At 43.9% G+C, this 23,366-nt stretch overlaps 1 protein-coding gene across 1 annotated transcript in view; it reads left to right on the top strand.

The window, feature by feature from the left end:
* Nucleotides 1-7,913: 7,913 nt before the first annotated feature.
* The window catches only part of LCT (lactase), a 34,498-nt gene continuing 19,045 nt past the window's right edge, over nt 7,914-23,366 (top strand). The window contains exons 1-7 of the mRNA XM_084643165.1: nt 7,914-8,616; nt 9,888-9,967; nt 11,319-11,402; nt 18,210-18,312; nt 19,431-19,509; nt 20,252-20,951; nt 21,735-22,380. Coding sequence (XP_084499291.1) covers nt 7,956-8,616; nt 9,888-9,967; nt 11,319-11,402; nt 18,210-18,312; nt 19,431-19,509; nt 20,252-20,951; nt 21,735-22,380 — 2,353 coding nt within the window. The 5' untranslated portion in view covers nt 7,914-7,955. The remainder of the gene's footprint in view (nt 8,617-9,887; nt 9,968-11,318; nt 11,403-18,209; nt 18,313-19,430; nt 19,510-20,251; nt 20,952-21,734; nt 22,381-23,366) is intronic.

Genomic DNA, 23,366 nt, shown 5'->3' with positions numbered 1-23,366 from the left:
TGTGGGTGTCTTGGGGGATGGCTTTGTTCTGAGACTGGGTGCTATTTCACTTACGAACCTTCCTCTTACTCTGCTCTGCAAGCTGAAAATAGTATAAACACTTGTATTTCAGACAAGCTTTTACCTTCACTGTCTAGCTGACACTATTTATAGAAGGTTTTCCAATATCAGGTAATTAGAAAATCTGACTTTCAATTTATTTTAAGGTATACTTTGTTGCATGTTTAAAGTAAAACAGTCAAAACAGAGACAGGTCCAAAATATGATGATGCCTGATTAGGGCAGATAGTCTTGTCTTTGGTATACTCCCTGGTTTGTGAACTGGCAGAAAATTACAGCCACAGGATGAATGTGGATTCTTATGGTGTGGACTTTTGTGAATTAGTAACTAGATTTTTAACCTTCAGTCCTTCAATCAAATCTCAGGCTATTTTGCTCAGATGAAGTTGTGCAATGAGAACCTCCTGACAGATGCTAAAAAAGGCAAAGAAAATTGCAAATGTGAGCAACTGGTAATTTTTACTCTTCTTGTTTAGCTTTGTCTTCAAAAGAAGTAAAGATACAGTCACAATGAATGAGGCAGTGTAGGGACCTAAAGATCTCTTGTGGCTGATGGAAAATACTAAACAAATATTTTTTTGAGTGATTGTCCACACAGATTCCACTCTTGGTGTGTGGGGGGCCGACTTGTGAATGGGGCCCACACTGTGTGTGAAATTGTATTCTTTTGAATAGCAGTGGCCATTGGGGCTGTGCTTATGTCCTAGGCCTGTGGTCTTCAACCTTTCCAGACTACTGTACCTCTTGTAGGAGTCTGATTTGTCTTGCGTACCCCCAAATTCATCTCACTTAAAAACTACTTGCTTCTAAAATCAGACATAAAAATACAGAAGTGTCACAGTACACTATTACTGAAAAAATGCTTATTTTCTCATTTTTTCCATATAATTATAAAATAAATCAATTGGCATATAACTATTGTGCTTACATTTCAGTGTCTAGTATGTAGAGCAGTATAAACAAATCATTGTATGAAATTTTGGTTTGTACTGACTTCGCTAGTGCTTTTTTTCGCTAGTGCAATGTAGTCTGTTGTAAAACTAGGCAAATATCTAGATGAGCAGATGTACCCCCTGGAAGACCTCTTAGTACTCCCAGAGGTAAACGAATCACTGTCCTAGACCCTTGGAACTACCAAAGTTGAGGGCATAAGGTTAGGGGGGCCTCAACTGCCTCTCCGATCTTTCTTGCCACCCCATGGCTGTGAGGCAGAATTCTGCGGTGTCCACATGTCTTCACCTGCAGAGAGACTTAGTTAGACCTATTGTTGGGGTGGGTTTTTTTTTAGTTATATAGATAAGTTTAATTTACACATTTGTGTAAAAAATAAAAAAGCAAAGTAAAAATAAAACTAAGTTTTAGAGAGATTCAGGGCATTGATTGGATTCTTGCCTCCTGCACCAGGGCCAGACCTCCCGCCTACACCATACATAGTCCTAAAGTGGCTGAAGGCAAATCTCCAGGATTTAAGATCTACCTTTCTTGCGATTCAGTAGGGCCCATCAATGATAGCCACTTGAGGTGCTTCCTGTGCTTAGGAGAGGTGCACATGTCTGAACACTGGTCGGTGCACAAGACATTTTCAAAGCCTACACTAGAGTCTTGAGAAGGCAGATTGAAGCTACATCTTCTGGAGATATCTCTGCAGACATTTACAGATCCTGGCAAGCAACTGGAAAGACCACCTTTTCTTGGACACTCTCACTTCTATAGTACCATTCCGCCACCAACCCAGGAGAGGGGCCACAGGGAGCACAGCACCAAAGATCAAAGGTGCAGCTCCCCCTCCAGTCCCAAGACAAAAACCATATCCTAAGATTGAGCCTAACCCAAGCACTAATGTGAAATATGCACAGATGGTTGCTTCACACAGCACTGCACTGCTACTGGTATTGCTCAGGCAGCAGGACCTTCTCTGGCACTGTGTGCATTCACCAGATTATTCTGATAGCAGTGATACCAAGGAAAAATGCTGGGCTAATCAGTACCAACCACTGGGGCCTTGGTGACACACGCAGCACCGATGGACTCATCTATATAGAAAATCTTGCTGGCATAGAGGCAATTCTTGGCAACAACTGACTTGGCCCGGTACCAGATTCCCCAGTCCTGGACAGACTTTAAGAGCTCGTTCCTTTCATCATGTGTTCGAACTGGCCACAGGCCTCGCTCGGCTGTGGGATGCTGGACTGGCATGCCCCTTCTAGGGATGAGGACTTAGCTTTCTCATCCTCTTCAGGGGAATGTAGAAGACTATTCCTGTTGGAATGTGACCCTTCCCCAACATGGATAACCCAGTGGGATGGGAACAGGCAGTTGAGGGAGGAATCCTTTAGAGGCACCCATAAATCTGGATCCAGAAGGGAACCACTGAGCTGGTACCCTCCTGTGTGCCCTCCTTCTCTTCAGTAACTTTACCAACCTTGAGCCTGTAGACTTTATTCTATTTAATGTTAATTGTACTCCAGTGGGTTCTGCTCTGGCAGCTAGTCTCAAGTTCAACAGAATTATCTCTGTTCTGGATCTAGAGCCCATAGGAACACATGAAACCATAGGCAAATAACACGTACAGTTACAAGAGCATCTATCTTTTAGTACTTTTATTAAAGTTACCAATAACGTTATAAATGTCACAGCATATACAATTCCTAAAGATAAGTACAGTGTATCAATTATACCTACAGACATACTCGTCCTCCTAGATGGTGTTAGTCTGTTGGCCCTCTCATGGATTAACCATCAATACAGGAGTTGTTCCTGCTGGAGTTTCCCATAGGAACCACAATTTGCTTATTCTGGGCACCCTTTTTTATACTGAGATTCTGGCTATACCTACATTCTATCTATGTACATGAAAGTGTCAACCCTCTCTTATTGGTCTGTGTCTCTTAGAAACACAAGGGACCCCAAATTCTATAGGCTATGTAGGTTCTTGTTGTTGACATACCACCTTTATCTTGTAGTTAAGGCACATGCTGGATACAGTATTTGTTACAGCATTTTATAATTTAAATTTAATCTTCCCAGCTATACTTTTTGTAATATTACCAGTTGATACCTCTCTTTTTCCCATAATCTTTCCGGTTATTTCTTGGTGTAGCAGGGTAGTCACCCACTCCAGCCTTAAAGGGCTTAAAACAGCCCAGGAGAGGGCTGTGGCTGGAGCAAGCAGTTCCCAGGCTGACTAGGGGAAGCATGCTCAGCTGTGGCCACGCCCCAGTCAGGGCTCAGCTGACCCTTATAAAAGGGCAGTGGGCCAAGAGCAGACAGTATCTCCTCTAGCTGTGGAGGGAGATGGGCCTGGCTGCTGGTGAGCTTGAAATGGGGAAAGCCAGAGGAACTGGGAGGCTCCAGACTGGAAAAGTCCTAGGCTGCAGGCCTGGCAGATGGCCTAAGATAGGTACTGGAGTTGCAGGGGGCAGCCCATGGGTAGGCAGAGGCAGCAGGTCCAAACCCCCCTTGCCTGTGATGATTGGCTTATACACTGCAGTCTGCCCAAGTGTGCGGGGGCTTAATGGTGACTGGCAGTAGCCAAGACTGAGACGAAGTGGGGATAGTGGGTGGGGATTCCCCAGGGAGGGGAGACCTAGAGACTGTGGGGGTACTGCCAGGGGGCAGCACCCTGGGTAAAAGGGGCACCGGGGTCTGGGAGGAACCTGGGGGCTAGCAGCAGCGAGACACTGGCCTGTAGAGGGCACTCTGGAAGCTGGAAGAACTAATTCCCTGAGAGACCAGCAGGAGGTGCCGCAGGGGTGAGTCTCGCCCTGTGACACTCGGTCATTGACTTATGCCATCATTTTTTGTCTCCAGGGCCTGAAATAGCTAAGCTAAAGTCTTGCAGGCATCAACCCACAGTTTCTTGCATTTCAGCTTGTCCTATTCATGTTTACTACATAGTTCTTCTAAATACTGATCAGTCTTATACTTTTATAATCCTACAAATCAACTCTGATTAATCAATGCTATATTACATATGTTCATTGTATGTTAATCAAAACATCACACACTGAATGAATACTAAACTAAAATAATTGGCTACTGGCTCTAAGGGGTCTCCTGGGGGTTATCAGTCCGTACATTAGGAAAATGGCTTCCTCAGCAGACTGCAAGATAACCTTCCTCAAAGCAACTAAGACAGCTGGCTCCAGTACCAGTTCTGGTAACAAGTGTTGGAGGAACAAGAGCTTGGCAGAGAAGACCTCCAACCACTGGCTATTTCTTCCTTGTCCCCTGACAAGACGATTAAGCTTCCCTCTATAGCCCCATTGGATGAACTAAAAGTTTTTTGGGATCTGATGGGGATGTTTGCAGATGCTCTATATATCCCTCAGAAAAGCAGCATAAATTACTGGACATCCTCTAGCCATAATCGTTGGGTAGAATGGCCTTATCAGTAAAGAGGGGATTTTAGAACAGGCAAAGCTTATATGAGCTACTCCTGCATGTGTCCCTGTGATCTCCAAGTGTGCAGACAGAAGATACCAGGTTCTGATGGATGTTACAAGAGCATCTGATACTTTTTTTTTTTCAGCATTCCATCCCAGCGTGTCTGGTTGTCCATGCTATCCAAGAGAGATCAAAGCAACAGACCAGTTCTAACTTCTCTGTAAGTGGATCTTTCTGGTTGAAAGCATCTGTGGTGATGCTTCAACTATGAGTTGCCAATCATCAAGCACTTCTTGCAAAGTATGATTCCTGACTCAAAGTTCAGTCAACACCTTGTCCACTCACTATACCGTGATGCAAGTCTTCAGATCAGATGGAAGGTTCAGTGGGACTGTCCTTCAGCTGGCATTTTAAATAGGACTCCTCTTGTTATGCTTGTAAGAAGCACACAGGATCTTTTTCAGGGGAAAAGGCAATACACTACATTTATTGAAGATACAACAGTTAGCATATGCTCACCCGCTCACTCACTCTCCTGCCAGTCGATTGTTATAGTTACCAGTCCACAGTCTGGATCAATCTAGTGGTCAGCTAGGTTGATCACGGGTAGGTAGGAGCCGGGTTCTGTTGTTTGCAACACGATGCTCCGGGAAGTCTTGGCAGGACGAACCCTAAGTTTCATGGCAAGGCATCCTGTTTATATAGTGATTTTCCTTCATTGAGACCCATGAGTTTTGCACCGTCATGCTGTAATCAATCGTTTGACGAGTGCTTGTTTTCTTAAATTGTCCTTTTCATTCTTTATCTTGTTTTTGTTTTTTTTTTTTCATTAAGTCTCTCAGGGAGGTACTCCATGCTGGTTTTGATCACAGCTATCTTGTTCCCATTGATAGGTGCCTGTCTCATCTTTAGAGTTGTCAATCTGCCCTCTTCTGACATTTCAATGGGACATGTTGTAATCTTCTGGCGCCCTTGCATCTGTCCTCAGTTCCTCCCTAGAATATCTGGTCTGGTGATGGCCTTCATACTTATCTTCTAACACACACATTCCTCATTCACACACACAACAGAATTGATTTACACAGAACATTTGAACAGGAACATCAAATTGTAATGCAAGAGGAAAAATAATCATTGCATTCTTTTGCTTATTTTAAAATGCTAAACGTACAACAAAGTGGTGACCCTACCAGGTCTGTTACTGCCTTGCAATCAGTCCAGAGACAGATTTGGGCTGATGCATCTCTACCAATGGCCCATTAGGCCATTCCTTTCTGCTATTCAAAAAGGGTGCCTGGCAGGATATGGTCAAATCATACATCAGTACATTTAATACATGCTATATTATTATTTATCCTTCATTCTAAATTATACAAACATAAAATCCTACTACTACACTCCTACCCACCTCCAGGATGGGATATTGCTTGCTAGCCATCAAGAGTGGAATCTTTGTGACAATCACTCTGAGAGAATGGATACTTACCCCACACTAAATGTGGATCTTCAAGATGTATTGTCCACACACATTCCACAATCTACCTTCCATCCCCATTAATTCAGAGTCCTGACACATGGGATTCTTTATTGGCAAAGGAACTGAGAGGTGGTTGAGGTTTCCCCACCCTCTATATCAGGAGTGGCCAAACTTACTGACCCCCTGAGCCGCATACAACAATCTTCAGAATTTCGAGAGCCAGGGCACACCTGCAGAGGCTCAGGGTTTCAGCCCTGCAGGAGCTGCCCAACAGGGCTCAGGGCTTCTACCCTGCTCCTGCTGAAGTCCTGAGTCCCAGCAGGTGTGCCCTGGCTGAAGCCCCAAGACCCCCTTCCCCACTGGGCAGAAGTCCCTACCCCACCACCCTGCTGCAAGGCAAAGGTCCCAAGCTCCCGCCATCTCCCTACCCCCAGTATAGTAGGTGGGGAATGTGGGGCGGGGGGGCTCCATGAGCTGCACTTTAATGGTAAAAGAACTGCATATGGCTTACGAGCCAATTTGGCCACCCCTGCTCTATATCCTCAGACACAGTGCTCACAAGGCTCCAGGGGCACCGGTGCAGCCCCAACAGATGCTGCTGTTCAAAGGATTCTTATCTAAGCAGCAGAGTCTCCCTCGGTGTGTCGGAGGTTGGTCCTGACAGAAACCACCAGAGTCGGAGACCTCCTGGTCTACGACAGGGGGGATTGTGTGGAGCCCCGCGCGCTCGGACGACCCATTGGGCTTTCCACCCTTCCAACCCCTAGACGCATACTCCAGGAGGTGAAGGTCGCCTTGTCACCTGATTCTCTCGTTTTCCTGCGGCCAGCCCTGCGAGAGGGTGTTCCCCGGCCCTCCGGACATTTTTCTTGGGCCCCTGTTCCGCGAGCCTCTCTGGCCTCCCCGCTCCCACACTCTGAGCCGGCTGCATACCCTGCAGCCGGTCAGGTTTCGAACTGCACCCAGAAACCATCTGTACACGCTCGTGCTCCATACATTGCATTTCCTCACCCTCGTGTCCCACCCCGATACCAAATGGCGGGACTATCTTCCACCTAGAGAGGGTGAGGAGCCCCGGTGGGCCAGCCTTTATTCCACCTTGGTCCCACGGCCCGCCGGGGACATTAATTGGCGTCTCCTTCATGGAGCTGTGAGCACAGGCGTGCACCTGGCACGGTTCACCCATACACCTGAGGCCTGCCCCGTTTGAGGCGTGAGGGAGAACCTGGCGCATGCCTATCTTGAATGCGCCAGGTTGCAGCCCCTATTCCGGCTCCTCCAGAACCTCTTGTTGAGGTTCTGGCTGCACTTTTCCCCACACTTGCTCCTTTTTGCACACCCTATCCGTGGTCCCACGAAGTCGCGAGACCTCCTCGTCAACCTCCTCCTGGCTCTGACCAAAGTCTCCATCTATAATACCAGGAGGAGGATGTTACACGAGGGGGGTGCTCTGCGACTGCGGGGCCTATTTCTGTTCCTCCCTAGTTTCACATATCCAGGCAGAGTTCCACTGGGCAGCATCCGCTGGCTCCCTCGACAGCTTTGAGGAGCAGTGGGCGCTGTCCGGGGATCTATGCTCGGTGTCCCCATCCGGTATCCTCATTTTGAACCTCTGACCTTCACTCCGATCCCTGTTTTTCATTAGTTGTCTCCCGTAATCAGTTGGTCCCTGGGTCCAGTGGTCCCTCCCGCTAGGCTGGGGGAGGGGCCTTTAGCAGTGGGTGGGCTTGCGCCCGCCCACTTCCCGGGTTTGTCCAATAAGACCAGGAGTGGCATGAGGGGTATTATCCATTTAGAAAGAACCACCGTCCTTGCTGTAAGATAAGTAACCATATTTATGTTTGTATAACCTATGCCCGTCTAAGTGGGGCAACGGTGAAGTGTTTTTGAAAACATCTTTATCATCCTTGTGCTAGCTGCTCATGGGCATATTATCTGCACAATAGATAATGCAAGCTAAAGGTTAATTTTATTATCTCTGCTCTACCATAAATAGCATAAAGCAACTGTTCTCTGAAGCAGGTTAGCAAAGATGGATCTAGGTTGTAAGGTAGTCTTAATTTTTCTTTTCTTTTCTCCTTGTTGTGGGGTAGATTGGAAACTAGCTCAGAGTTTTATTGCCATTGCTGGTCCCCTAAACAATGAGTCAGTAAGGAATTTAAATATTCAAAACAAGCTCTTAGGCGAAAAGGCTCTTAATATTGTAGTGGATGAAGGACATAATTGTTTGTGCCACCATCCTTTTTTGGCTTCTTTGACACAGTACTTCTCCTACCTTCATGCAAGTGGTGTGACGCATTATAAAATCTTTATGCCATGGATGCACATCCTTCCAGAGGGGAATGCCAAGAATCCGGAAGAAGCTACAGTTCAGTGCTATAGACAACTTCTTAAATCTCTTACTGCTGCAAACCTTAAGCCAGTGATAATTTTGCATCGTAAGCATTTGCCTGGGGTTGTGATCACGCAGTCCACATTTGGGAAGCACAGGACCTTTGCTGACCTCTTTGTAGAATATGCTGAGTTTAACTTCCGTTCTTTTGGTGATATGGTTGACATGTGGCTCACCTTTAGCGACTTGCCTGAGATCACTGAGAGTCTGCCGTATGATGATCCACAGATCTCTCTCCAAATTCTAGCTGCTGCGCATGAAAAAGCTTATAAAATCTACCATGAAAAATATTCTTCAGAAGGTAAAGAGAAAATGGGAATGGAATTCTGTTTGACTTTCCTAAACAGTGTGTGAAATGGTTAAACTGTTGATGGCTGGCTCTGTGTGTGTGTGTGTGTGTGTGTGTGTTTTTCAGGACAGTAGAAAAAATGTCTATAGAAACATTTTGAATTATCAGTTTCTCTGAAATCTTTGCATTTTAAAATAATGAAGTATTGCCCAGTTGAGTTCACACCATAGAGAAATAGCTAAATTACCTTCTATTTTCTTTACCAGCTTACGAGTGTCTTGGAGTTTTTTAAAGGAGTGAAAATTATGCACTAAAGGCTATAGTTTACATTAGAATGTGTATAACCTAGGGCTTAATTCAAATGTTTGCACTCACTCCTCAAAGACCTGCTGGCTTTTTTCTATTTTCTTATGTTAAGTTAAACTCATAGACACAAAATAAATTAGTAGGAAGCTTCAGTGGGAAATCTCCCTGGCTTCCGGCTATCTTCCCTGGCCAAACTCCTTGGTGGTCTGTGTGGTGGATTTAAGGGAAGCCAGGAAGACTTGGGAGTCTGGACTCCAAGGTTTGTGGATCTAGAGCCACCCACCAGGCAGAGTGCTCTGGAGCTATGGCTCCCGGACCTGGGTAGAGAATGGTAATTCCCTGTTGTGGAGAACTTTGAAATTTTTGGTTTTCATTCCTAATCAGAATGAAATGAAATTTGTAAATTCTCTGTGAAACTGAATTACTGTTCTCCATCCTGTTCTAGCAGCAACCACCACTTGGGAGAGGCTAAACTTTTTTTCTCCTTTAGTCCATATTTTGTGGGCTTTCTTTTTGTTGGCTTTGTTAAGATTCTTTTAATGCTAGTTCATAGGTTATGGGTAGAGATGAAGCTTGCCGTCCTGAAATTGTTCAACTTTTAGAGACTTTTTAAGTAGATCATTTAGATTCCAAGCCCAGAACAGTTTAAAAATAAAAACGCTTTGTGTAAGAGAACCACCAAGGTCCTGAAAAGTAAAGGTCTTGCTTAATGACCCATCAGACCTAGAACTCTTTCCCTGAACTCCTGCTTTCCACTAGTGCTGTGTGTGATCAGCAGCTGGCGTTGAGCAGTCTAGGTCAGGATACTTGCTGGACTCCTACTCCCCTCCTACCCCCCACTAGGTGGACATCTTTTAAATAATGTAATCTAGAAAAATTGGTTTCTAATATATGTACTGTGAATCTGCATCTTTCATTCTTTTCCCTCCTTCCCCCAAGTAAATGATATAATAGGCACTTTTTTCTGTATTTTTCAGATGGAAAACTGTCCATTGCACTGGAAATTGATCATGTCTTTGGGAGTGCACCTTTGGAATCTTTTTTAGCCTCTCTTAGGGTGATACTTTATTTTCTTGGAACTCTTGTCTATTACCTTGCACTTGATTAGCAATTTTTTTTATTTATCGGAATAAAAATAACTTACTGCAATTGTAATTTGATCTACCGGATTTAATAATGTCTGTTTATTCAGTAGTTTAATCATGTGAAGCTGAACTAATTTTAAACAAGGACCAAATTGTCCTTTTTGGTAAGCATTACTTAAAAAGCACAGACACTGTATTCCTTAGTTAAATCTTCATCTGAAAATTTAAGCAAATGAGTAACTTCATTTTCATGAGTAGTCCCACTGAAGTTACACAGGTGCATAATTACTTTTGGGTCAAAGCCTTTGAGAGATTTGATGATGAATTTCATTCACAATTTGCAGCTGTAATAATGTGCATGTTCTGCATGTATTATAAGGTTACTGCAGAGAGATGCCACACTGTCGCTTCCCATTAATAATAATAATAATAATAAGTTCACATTTTAAATACTGACTAGTAAAAATCCACTTTGCCTATTTTATTTCCTATTTAACTCTTGTCTCTAACTTTTATTTTTCTAAAAGCCTTGTAGGAGCTCTGAGGATTCTAATGGCTCCAACCTGAGCTATTCATGCTCTAGTGGCCAGGTACCTGTGGCTGGCACAGTCTGGAGAGAAACTCTTCAGAATAGTTGTCAAGCTAGGGCTCAGTTGAAGTGATAGGTTGCAAATTTAGACTTCATCTGACTGGAAATAACAGCTTTTCTGTACTGTAGTGAGTTCTCTGAAAAGATCAAACGCTACCTATTAGTCTGCTGGGTCCAGAAGATGTTAAGATTGAAATCAGTGAACAAATAATTCTTAGACATGGCATTCATCTGCTTTTCAAGTGAAATAATGAGACAATTTGTGCGGGTGTGGCACTACCAAAGGCTTTTAAAAATGTACTTTCTGCAGGTGCATATTGGTAAACTGTTCTGAACTCTGCTGCAAAACTCTATCTGCATGGCCAAGACTAATCGTTAATTTTCTGAGTCTTGATAGTTCAATAACTAATTGCAGATGATAAATGTTAAATACACAAAGTACTCTGTTTGTATCATTTGATCAGCTTCCATACCGTTGTAGTCCTCAGAAACAACCTTATGGCTGTAAACTAAATGACACTGAGTCTACCTGTTGTCCATTGGGACTGATGAGAATTATACCATTTCCTGGTTTCCCTGTTTCTGTAGGACTTCTGAATCCTAAAACTACAGGTACTGGTAATCTTAGCTGCCAGTTCAGGGGAAACATTAAGAAATATGATTTTTTTTTTCTGAGCAATTTTTAATTGCAAAAATTATTTCTGGAGTAGTGATTTGCCTTTTCTTCTTTCCAGGACTCTGTAGATTTTCTCTCTTTCAGCCTGCAATACAACTGTAGAAATGATGTAGACTTAAAAAGGAAGCTGAACAAGTTACAGGTAATTTTGAGCAATGCTTCAAAGTGAAAACTGTACTATAGAGATTTCTAGACTGCTTTGGACTTTTAGGGATCCAATCTGCTTTCAGTTACGCAAGTGTAAATCCTGTACCAGTGCTATTTTGTGCCTGTATAACTGAGGGAAGAAATATGCTCTTAATGTTTTAAATTACTATGTAGAGATCTTCACCAAAGGGAAAAATGTTCTAAATATATTGTGCATGTGGGGAAATGCGTTCTTTTTCACAGCTACTTTTCAAGTGTCCTCAAAGGAAATGGAAAGGATTATTATTTGGGTTAACATTAATATTAGATAACATATCAGTGGTAGAGTGGAGTAGATGGGTTTAAGACCATTTCCTGTGTACTGTAATTCTGTTGAACTGCTGAAACCATCTATCATATCACTAGCTGTGGTTATGTGTAATGTCTTTAAAAAGACTCAGCAATTAGAAACAGTTCATTTTACAGCTAATGCCACTTCCATATGAGGAACTCAAAGTAATTTACAGTGTATTTGCCCTCTTAAATCCTCTGTGAGCTAGTTGCACGTTGTCACAATTGAGGAAAACTGCATCTATATTTAGTGGTCCAGCAAGGGCACCACTGTCAGGCTTCCGGCCCAGTAGCTGTTGCGTTGCTTGGATGGGGACCGGTGTGTTTCTCTCCCTCCTGACTGGGATGTTTCCAGTCTGCATAGCTCCCTGATTGTACTGTGACTTCACTAGCAAAAGACAAGCTGCTTAAGCAGACCTGCTTTGCTTCTTCCCTCAGAGACGACACACACTGTAATTGCCAACAGTTATAAGAGGCCTGCATAGGAAGTGCTGCAAATTTTATTCTTAAGGTAAAAGCACTACAAATAAAACACATTAAAGCAGTAAAATAACCTGCATACATGCTAATAAGACTGCCAGAGATCACTCTGGGCTCTGACAGGTGATAAGTCTTTCAAACCCCTCAAAGGGGTCACAAGTTCATAATAGCCTCAGCTCAAAACTAATGCCCAGTCTTATGGGGCCTCAGTAAACCCAGTCCTTCTAACCCTTCCTGAAGGATTGGGGACCTCCATGGACCTCCTTTCTTTGTCTGTTGGTCCCTGTAGAATCCAATTTGAACCAGCCTATATGTACTTCTCCAGAGGGTGGCTTCAAAGAGCCGATAACTGGAAAAATGTCATTAGCACCCTCCTCCTCCTATCGGAGCTGTATACAATCACCAACACATAAACAATTGCATTTTTAATATAATGAACTCCAAAGATGTTAAGATAAACATAATTGATTTACGTTTAATTACACCAAGTTTGTCCAGGATATTGTCAGTCTGTCACACGTTATTCCCGTTTTTTGCTGTTGTGGGCACAGAAGTTGTCTGTCTTGTTCAAGGTCTCATAACAGGTAAGCAGCAGAGCAAGGGAGACACCTCAAGCCTCCTAGTTCCTCCCAATCCTGTGCTTTAAACACATGACAGTTGTTCTTCACTGAGCACCCAGATGTTACAGTGATGGCTGCCTTAGAAATAGAGAGAGAGAGAAGGGAAGCTGCATGTGCATCGTCTATGCAAAACACAAAACAGGTTTAAAAGATGCCCATTGTTTTGAGAAATCCACAGACATTGACTGTACAAGCCACACAAAGCTGGGGAAATCCACACTCTCACTGAAGCATAGCTAAATGGTTCTGTTTTGTCACCACAAATCAGACAACAGCCAGGCCAGGGAACAGCTGGTTTTGTGTTGCTCACTGGTGTGTCGCTACTGCTTTTCTATCTTACAGCAGGTGTCTGAAAGCACTGAAAATGCACAGTTTGGGCAGTGATCACTGAGCAACTGAAATTACATACCTCCCTTTTATCCAATGCTTTTAAAACTCTTCACAAATTTTTGCAGCATCCCTGTTAGGTAGGCAAGGAGTTTTGCCTCAATTTTACATACAGAGGCACTATTTTATTCTATCTCTGGCTTTACAACTGCCCTAGCAAGCTTTGTATGTGTAATTGTTCACTTGTGATAGCAATGATAGAAACATTAGCAAGGAGAGGTCTCATGATAGGGTTAGATGACACAGTGATAAAAGTACCAAAGGTCTCTCTCTATTAGTGCACCTATCAATTCTGCCGCAAGTAGTGAATTACACCAGTAAATGCGGAAGCTGTATGTGTTTCCAGCAAATGAGTTACCAGAGCCAAGAACAGAAGACAGGATTCCATAGTCCCCTGGCCACTTGACACTTCCTCCAGTTAACCCTTGTAGCTAGACCGATCAAATGTTGTTGTTGTTTGTTGAAACAATTTCTCAGCTAAGAGCTTTTTTTTGTTAATGAAAAATCACACCCGCACCCCAAAACTTTAGTGTTATTGAAAATAAAAGGTTGTGGTTTTTTTCCCTTTTCTTTTTTTCAATTAGCCCTTTTTGACCAGTCCTCCTCAAAAGCAGGGACGGAGACTGCTGTCAAATATCTCACCTCTCAATCCCTTCCCTTGTCCCACATGCCTTCCCTCAATCCCACGAGCCTTTCACCTCCAACCTCCCAGGCACTAAGAGGTTTCCGCCCCGCTAGCAGGCAAATGAGCCTTATATTCCCTGACTAGTGACATCTTGAGCACTGAGCCACTTTTGTCTCTGCCAGGTCTGCCTTGGCCCTAGACACTACTGCTGCTCTGAGCATCTTGCTTTACTGCCACCTCTACTGCTTAACATGAAGCTGAATGCAGAGCCCAGCAGCAACAGGAAACTGGGCAAGTCTGCCATGTGGTTTGGCAGAATTGCCCTGATCCCCTCATTCCTTTGGCTATATATATTCTCCCCACAGTACCACCTGGAGACCTTCCAGGAAACAAGCCAGTTCTCAAAGTGAATACCCAAGGGTTAATATTGAATAGGCTTGTCAAGGTTCCTCCCCCACTCTGAACTCTAGGGTACAGATGTGGGGACCTGCATGAAAAACCTCCTAAGCTTATCTTTACCAGCTTAGGTCAAAACTTCCCCAAGGTACAAAATATTCCACCCTTTGTCCTTGGATTGGCCGCTACCACCACCAAACTAATACTGGTTACTGGGGAAGAGCTGTTTGGACACGTCTTTCCCCCCAAAATACTTCCCAAAACCTTGCACCCCACTTCCCGGACAAGGTTTAGTAAAAAGCCTCACCAATTTGCCTAGGTGACTACAGACCCAGACCCTTGGATCTTAAGAACAATGAACAATCCTCCCAACACTTGCACCCCCCTTTCCTGGGAAATGTTGGATAAAAAGCCTCAGCAATTTGCATAGGTGACCACAGACCCAAACCCTTGGATCTGAGAACAATGAAAAACCATTCAGTTTTCTTACAAGAAGACTTTTAATAAAAATAGATGTAAATAGAAATGAAGAAATCCACCCTGTAAAATCAGGATGGTAGATACCTTACAGGGTAATTAGATTCAAAACATAGAGAACCCCTCTAGGCAAAACCTTAAGTTACAAAAAAGATACACAGACAGAAATAGTTATTCTATTCAGCACAGTTCTTTTCTCAGCCATTTAAAGAAATCATAATCTAACACGTACCTAGCTAGATTACTTACTAAAAGTTCTAAGACTCCATTCCTGGTTTATCCCCGGCAAAGACAGACACACAGACCCTTTGTTTCTCTCCCTTCTCCCAGCTTTTGAAAAAAGAAAAGGAGTACTTGTGGCACCTTAGAGACTAACCAATTTATTTGAGCATGAGCTTTCGTGAGCTACAGCTCACTTCATCGGATGCATACCGTGGAAACTGCAGCAGACTTTATATACACACAGAGAATATGAAACAATACCTCCTCCCACCCCACTGTCCTGCTGGTAATAGCTTATCTAAAGTGATCATCAAGTTGGGCCATTTCCAGCACAAATCCAGGTTTTCTCACCCTCCACCCCTCCACACACAAATTCACTCTCCTGCTGGTAATAGCCCATCCAAAGTGACAACTCTCTACACAATGTGCATGATAATCAAGTTGGGCCATTTCCTGCACAAATCCAGGTTCTCTCACCCCCCTCCCAAAAACCACACACACAAACTCACTATCCTGCTGGTAATAGCTCATCCAAAGTGACCACTCTCCCTACAATGTGCATGATAATCAAGGTGGGCCATTTCCAGCACAAATTCAGGTTTTCTCACCCCCCCACCCCCATACACACACAAACTCACTCTCCTGCTGGTAATAGCTCATCCAAAGTGACCACTCTCCCTACAATGTGCATGGTAATGAAGGTGGGCCATGTCCAGCACAAATCCAGGCTTACTCACCCCACCCCACCCCCTTTTTTTTTCCCCAGGGACACACACACACACACAAACTCACTCTCCTGCTGGCAATAGCTCATCCAAACTGACCACTCTCCAAGTTTAAATCCAAGTTAAACCAGAACATCTGGGGGGGGGTAGGAAAAAACAAGGGGAAATAGGCTACCATGCATAATGACTTAGCCACTCCCAGTCTCTATTTAAGCCTAAATTAATAGTATCCAATTTGCAAATGAATTCCAATTCAGCAGTTTCTCGCTGGAGTCTGGATTTGAAGTTTTTTTGTTGTAAGATAGCGACCTTCATGTCTGTGATTGCGTGACCAGAGAGATTGAAGTGTTCTCCGACTGGTTTATGAATGTTATAATTCTTGACATCTGATTTGTGTCCATTTATTCTTTTACGTAGAGACTGTCCAGTTTGACCAATGTACATGGCAGAGGGGCATTGCTGGCACATGATGGCATATATCACATTGGTGGATGTGCAGGTGAACGAGCCTCTGATAGTGTGGCTGATGTTATTAGGCCCTGTGATGGTGTCCCCTGAATAGATATGTGGGCACAATTGGCAACGGGCTTTGTTGCAAGGATAAGTTCCTGGGTTAGTGGTTCTGTTGTGTGGTATGTGGTTGTTGGTGAGTATTTGCTTCAGGTTGCGGGGCTGTCTGTAGGCAAGGACTGGCCTGTCTCCCAAGATTTGTGAGAGTGTTGGGTCATCCTTTAGGATAGATTGTAGATCCTTAATAATGCGTTGGAGGGGTTTTAGTTGGGGGCTGAAGGTGACGGCTAGTGGCGTTCTGTTATTTTCTTTGCTAGGCCTGTCCTGTAGTAGGTAACTTCTGGGAACTCTTCTGGCTCTATCAGTCTGTTTCTTTACTTCCGCAGGTGGGTATTGTAGTTGTAAGAAAGCTTGACAGAGATCTTGTAGGTGTTTGTCTCTGTCTGAGGGGTAGGAATGGGTAGGTAGGAATAGGTAGGTAGGAATAGCGGTCAGTAGGTTTCCGGTATAGGGTGGTGTTTATGTGACCATTGTTTATTAGTACTGTAGTGTCCAGGAAGTAGATCTCTTGTGTGGACTGGACCAGGCTGAGGTTGATGGTGGGATGGAAGTTGTTTGAAATCATGGTGGAATTCCTCAAGGGCTTGTGCCAGCAATGCCCCTCTGCCATTTACATTGGTCAAACTGGACAGTCTCTACGTAAAAGAATAAATGGACACAAATCAGATGTCAAGAATTATAACATTCATAAACCAGTCGGAGAACACTTCAATCTCTCTGGTCACGCAATCACAGACATGAAGGTCGCTATCTTAAAACAAAAAAACTTCAAATCCAGACTCCAGCGAGAAACTGCTGAATTGGAATTCATTTGCAAATTGGATACTATTAATTTAGGCTTAAATAGAGACTGGGAGTGGCTAAGTCATTATGCATGGTAGCCTATTTCCCCTTGTTTTTTCCTTACCCCCCCCCCCCAGACGTTCTGGTTTAACTTGGATTTAAACTTGGAGAGTGGTCAGTTTGGATGAGCTATTGCCAGCAGGAGAGTGAGTTTGTGTGTGTGTGTGTGTGTCCCTGGGGAAAAAAAAAAAAGGGTGGGGTGGGGTGAGTAAGCCTGGATTTGTGCTGGACATGGCCCACCTTGATTACCATGCACATTGTAGGGAGAGTGGTCACTTTGGATGAGCTATTACCAGCAGGATAGTGAGTTTGTGTGTGTGGTTTTTGGGAGGGGGTGAGAGAACCTGGATTTGTGCAGGAAATGGCCCAACTTGATTATCATGCACATTGTGTAGAGAGTTGTCACTTTGGATGGGCTATTACCAGCAGGAGAGTGAATTTGTGTGTGGGGGGGTGGAGGGTGAGGAAACCTGGATTTGTGCTGGAAATGGCCCAACTTGATGATCACTTTAGATAAGCTATTACTAGCAGGACAGTGGGGTGGGAGGAAGTATTGTTTCATATTCTCTGTGTGTATATAAAGTCTGCTGCAGTTTCCACGGTATGCATCCGATGAAGTGAGCTGTAGCTCACGAAAGCTCATGCTCAAATAAATTGGTTAGTCTCTAAGGTGCCACAAGTACTCCTTTTCTTTTTGCGAATACAGACTAACACGGCTGTTACTCTGAAACCAGCTTTTGAAAGTATCTTGTCTCCTCATTGGTCATTTTGGTCAGGTGGCAGCGAGGTTACCTTTAGCTTCTTAACCCTTTACAGGTGAGAGGAGCTTTCCCCTGGCCAGGAGAGATTTCAAAGGGGTTTACCCTTCCCTTTATATTTATGACAGGGCTATATGTGTGTGTGTGTGTGTGTATATATGTACATATTTTTTGTGGTACAAGCAATGCAAATTATTTTCACCCCCCTCTTGATTATGTGTTAATCTGCCTTTAAACATTCTTATCCCTGACATGTAATTTTGTAGGCATTCTATCAGGTTTTATATCCCATGTTGAAAATAATAAATGCCAAGCTTGTACCTTTGCTTATCTCCTTCATACAGCTTGATGCCACTTTTTGTTTTACAGACTATCAAGGAGAATACAAACATTTTACTTTTTGGTCTAAAACTTCGTGAATGTAGCTCCATGAAAGAGAATCCATTTATACCAGTAGCTAGCATTTTCCAGGGTAAGTGACATGTTCAGAAGGAAGGATTCAGTTTCCAACTCTGCCAGAAACTTCCTGTAAGATGTAGGGCAAGTTGCTTAATTGTAATGCCTCAGTTCCCCATTTGTCAAATGCAACTTAACATTTCCTTCTTCCCATCTTTTATCTGTTTTGTCTGCCTAAATTGTCTTACTGTTTGTACAACACCTTGTACAATGGGGCCCTGATTTTGGTTGGTTCTTTTAGTCTCCACTAAACAAGAAGTAATAATAATGGCCACATTTTGGTTGAGCATCCGATCTAAACAATAAAGTTAATGTTTCGGGGACTCTGAATATAATCTTCCCAAGCAGGTAGTATTGGGAGAGGCAGTTTTTAAAAGACTGGATTTCAAACCACGAGCTTATGTATATCATTTCTCCTGATGAAATGTGTGGTCATTTTCTTTAAATCCCTTTGACACATCCCTCATTTGCCACTTGCACAAATCTCCCAGCACAACACATGCTCCCACAAGTCATCAGTTTAAGGTTTCTTAGAGCTGCCTGGAAAATGGAGCAGCTTGATAAGCTGCCTTCCGGTGGAATCTAGAACCTTCCACACCCACCACTTCCCTGATTAACTGCCAGCCTGTGTCCCTTCGCAGACAGAGCATTACTCCTCCAGAACGTCTTCCACATACCTGACTGTCAGCCTTGAGGGCTATGCCAACAGTCATTTGGCTGAGTTGCAAATCCATCAACTCGAGTTTCATTAAAACTGCCAAGGTGCAGGAGGAGGGGGGACTCAGAGGAGAATGTAACTGCTGTTGTTTTACCAAACTGTACAAAACAAAGATCACTATTCTCACTCTCCCAAAGCAATCCTGAAATTGCCTGCCTGAAAGTGTTCTCCTTACATAAACTGAGTGCTTACCATAAAGCCAAAGGTAATCACTAGTTTTATTGTTTAGGTAAAAGGTGAGGATAAAAGAAGGTGCAAAAAATGAGAATGGGATAACAATACAAAGTAGCTAGGGGAGAGGCTTTTATTGTAGCTAGTTAGCATTTAGACAAATATATACGTACATAAGCGTTTATCAGGTACATATCAGAAGTCACGTTTTCTTGCAACTGAGTTGTGTTTTTCTCGTCTTTCAGCCATTAATCAAGACAAGGCATTGGCAATGGGATATGATGTTAATGAATTCTTAAACTACTCATCAGTTCATAAAATTAGGTACACAGTTTTTGTTCCTTAAGTGAAGTCTTGTAAACTCTCACGTCCTGTAGAAGACAAAGTACTAGACAGATGGTGTCCTAAAGCCTTTAATAAACATAGCCATATCAAATCATTTTTAAATGCAGTTTTTTTTAACTAGAAATGCTCTGAATTTCTTTCTTCCTCATCCATCAAGATTGCATCAGGACCAACGGAGTATCTTGTAATCCTGTAGAACCTGACCTCATCGCTACATCTTACAATAAAACATCTTCAAAAAGGCATTACCATTCGTGTGAGGCTAGTTGGATTATACACAAGTGTATATAGTAGCTGGCTCTGTACAGGGGGCTTTTGAGAACTGCAGTAGCATCATTCATTACTGTAAGTGCCTCACATTACAAATTTTGCCCTTGTGGGTTTCATGATCTACATAGTTTAGTGAGTGCAGTGCTCATGGAGTTAATATGCGCCACAAGGGTTTTGTCTTCATCTTTCACTCAAGTGTAGTCAGACAAGCCATACACACTCAAAATGCTGGCTTAGAAATGTCTCCTGTACAAGTCTGCAGAGTTAGTCAATTATACATCAGACGTGATAGACAATTGACCATTGGATTGATTGGAGCATTAAGATACCACAATGTAGATAGTATTTTTGACCTGAAAAAGAAATGAATGACTATTTATTAGCCTTATAGTCTGTAATAATGCCACCAATCATGACTATTTTAACTTTTTTTTCTTTTTTAAATCCCTAGACCCCATTTAGCTATCCAAAAAGGACTACAAGAGGGCCAGGCTGCTGCTGTTGCTCCTATGTCCTCTTATCAAACAGTTTGGGAAACTTTTGCTAACCAGTCCGAATTGGAGAGAGACACTTTTTTGCATGATGTTTTCCCAAGTGGTTTCCTCTGGGGCACATCCACTGCTTCCTTTAATGTTGAAGGAGGCTGGGCCGAGGATGGAAAAGGAGAGAGTATTTGGGACTGGTTTGGGCACCAAGGTCATTTCCACATGAATCAGACCGCAAATGTGGCATGTGACAGTTACCACAAAACTGACTATGATGTTTATCTGCTCAGGGGTCTTCAGTCGAAGCTGTACAAGTTTTCTATATCCTGGCCCAGGATTTTTCCCACTGGCATTAGAAACAGCTTCAGCCTCCAAGGTGTAAATTACTACAACAAATTGATAAACAGCTTACTGGACTCTAATATTGAGCCCATGGTGACTTTGTTCCACTGGGACCTCCCACGAGCACTGCAAGATCTCGGTGGATGGCAGAATGAGAGCATTATTGATACTTTTGCAGACTATGCAGACTTCTGCTTTGCCACCTTTGGGGATCGGGTTAAATTTTGGGTTACCTTCCATGAACCTTGGGTCATTAGCTATGCTGGCTATGGCACTGGACAGCATCCCCCGGGAATCACTGATCCAGGAGTAGCATCTTATAAGGTACCCACAAAGAGGAGCTTGCATTCTTGGGGCTGTCGTCGTCGTGCTTTTTCTTTGATTACATTCTGGTTTGTGTTGATTCTGTGACCTGGTGGTGGGTAAATCTCAAACGATCTGTATGTAAGGCCAGTGCTCTCTCATCAAGACATATCCGTCATGCAACATTTATAAGAAATCCGCTAATTAGCAAGGGCTAGATCGATGGGAAAATAAAGGGTTAATACTTAATTGTAGCAAAACTAAGAGAATGAATGTATTTGATTGTATCCCTGTCCTCCCAAAGCCCTTCTTGTCACATCATTTTAGGCTGGGATTTTCAAAGAGGCCAAAGGAAGTTGGATTTCAATGGGAGTCCAATTTGAAAAACCTAACCTTAGATTGCGAGACATTCAGGACAGGTACTATATCCTGCCATGTGTTTGTGCAATGGCCTATACATACAGAAGACTCCACTTGCAACTGAATTCAAGGTGTATCTGGGTTGGAACGTGGCAGCTTCTTAACATTGCTTGTCACAGCTATGAAGTAGGTTGACTGAACTTCTTCAAACCTCAAAGCTTGAATCTGCATTTGGGGCTAAGGTGGCAGGAGAGGTTTCTTTCCTCATTTGATTCAAATTAGTTTTATGTAGCACTTTTCTATGAACTTAACTGGGATTTTGTGTTTGGAAGGAATGTTTAATTTTTATATATATTTAATCTTCATGTTTAAAAGTTCTTAAACTGCTGGCTACAAACCCGTGTGCAGTGCTGTGACACACTTCCCTTCTTCTTTTCTCCTAAGGTGGCTCACTCCATTATTAAGGCGCATGCAAAAGCCTGGCACTTATATCATGACCGATATCGTTCCCAACAGCATGGTAAGGTGGGAATAGTGCTGAATTCAGATTGGGCAGAACCCAAGACCCCAACAAGTTCTGAGGATGTGAAGGCAGCTGAGCGCTACATGCATTTCATGCTAGGCTGGTTTGCTCACCCTATATTTGTTAATGGAGACTACCCAGATATCCTGAAGTCCCAGATCCATCAGAAGAACCAGCAGTGCTCTATCCCAGTTGCCATCCTCCCTTCATTTAGTGAGGAAGAGAAGTCCATAGTGCAAGGAACTGCAGATTTCTTTGGTCTTTCTCATTACACTTCCAGACTGATCAGCACTGCGGCTAATGACACTTGTCTTCCAGACTATGAGAATATTGTGAACTTTTCCCAACATGTTGATCCTTCTTGGCCACAGACTGCTTCATCTTGGATCAGAGTGGTCCCTTGGGGGCTGAGAAGGCTGTTGAAGTTTGTTTCCCAGGAATATACAGGGACTAGGATCCCAGTTTACATAGCAGGGAATGGTGTGCCCACAGAAGATGGAGGAGATGTTATTAATGACACAAAGAGAATGGATTATTTCAGGCTGTACATCAACGAAGCTCTGAAAGGTATGCAGTATTTGTTTTTAAATGGTTAAATCAGAGGTGGACCAACTACGGTGGCCCGTGGGACCCTCCTGCCCGGCCCCTGAGCTTCTGGCCCAGAAGGCTCACCCCGGCCCCTCCCCCGCTACCCCGTCCCTCTCCCGCAGCCTCAGCACGCTGCACTGCCGACATAACACTCTGGGCAGCCGGGCAGTGCAGTTGCAGAGCCACGGCCTGACCCGGTGCTCTGGGCAGCATGGCAGTAGCGCTGCCAGCCACCGGCGCTCCAGGCAGTGCGGTAAGGGGGCAGGGAGCGGGGGGTTTGGATAGAGGGCAGGGGAGTTGGGGGTTGTGGTCAGGGCGCGGGGCTGTGGATGGGGTCGGGGCGGTTAGGGGCAGGGGTCTCCGGGGGGGGCAGTCAAGAAGGAGAGATGGGGTTGGATGGGATGGCAGGGGGCAGTTGGGACAGGGAGCAGGGGGTGGTGGAGAGGGTAGGAGTCCTGGGGGGGCTGTCAGGGGACGAGAAGTGTGTGGAGGGGTCAGATAGGAGGCGGGGGCCTGGCTGTCTGGGGAGACCCAGCATCCCCTAACTGGCCCTCCATACAATTTTGGGTACTTGATGTGGCCTTCAGGCCAAAAAGTTTGCCTGCCTCTGGGTGAAATGTTCTTTAATTGGGTCAGTGTTTTCACTTTAACTTGTGACAACCTATGAACATTTCCATTTGTGTGGTACCATTAAAGCTACATCCTCTTTCAACTGCAGCCACTAGATGTGACTTGATCCCATAGACCATGCCTGAATAGGTTTCTCAGACCTGAAGAAGAGCTCTGTATAAACTCAAACTTCTTTCACCAACAGAAGTTGGTCTAATTATAGATATTACCTCACCCACCTTATCTCTCTATGTGCATACTATGTAAGGCTGAAAACCTTGGGCCCAAACCTGCACTGAGCTCTGTGGGAAAACCCTTGTCCCCATACAAAGCCGTACTGAAGTTAATGTGGTACC

The sequence above is a fragment of the Lepidochelys olivacea genome (genome assembly GCF_965140295.1).
Source record: "Lepidochelys olivacea isolate rLepOli2 genome assembly, chromosome: 11".
NCBI classification, from domain to species: Eukaryota; Metazoa; Chordata; order Testudines; family Cheloniidae; genus Lepidochelys; species Lepidochelys olivacea.
The sequence above is the reverse complement of the archived record's forward strand: the minus strand, read 5'-3'. Positions and strand labels throughout refer to the sequence as shown.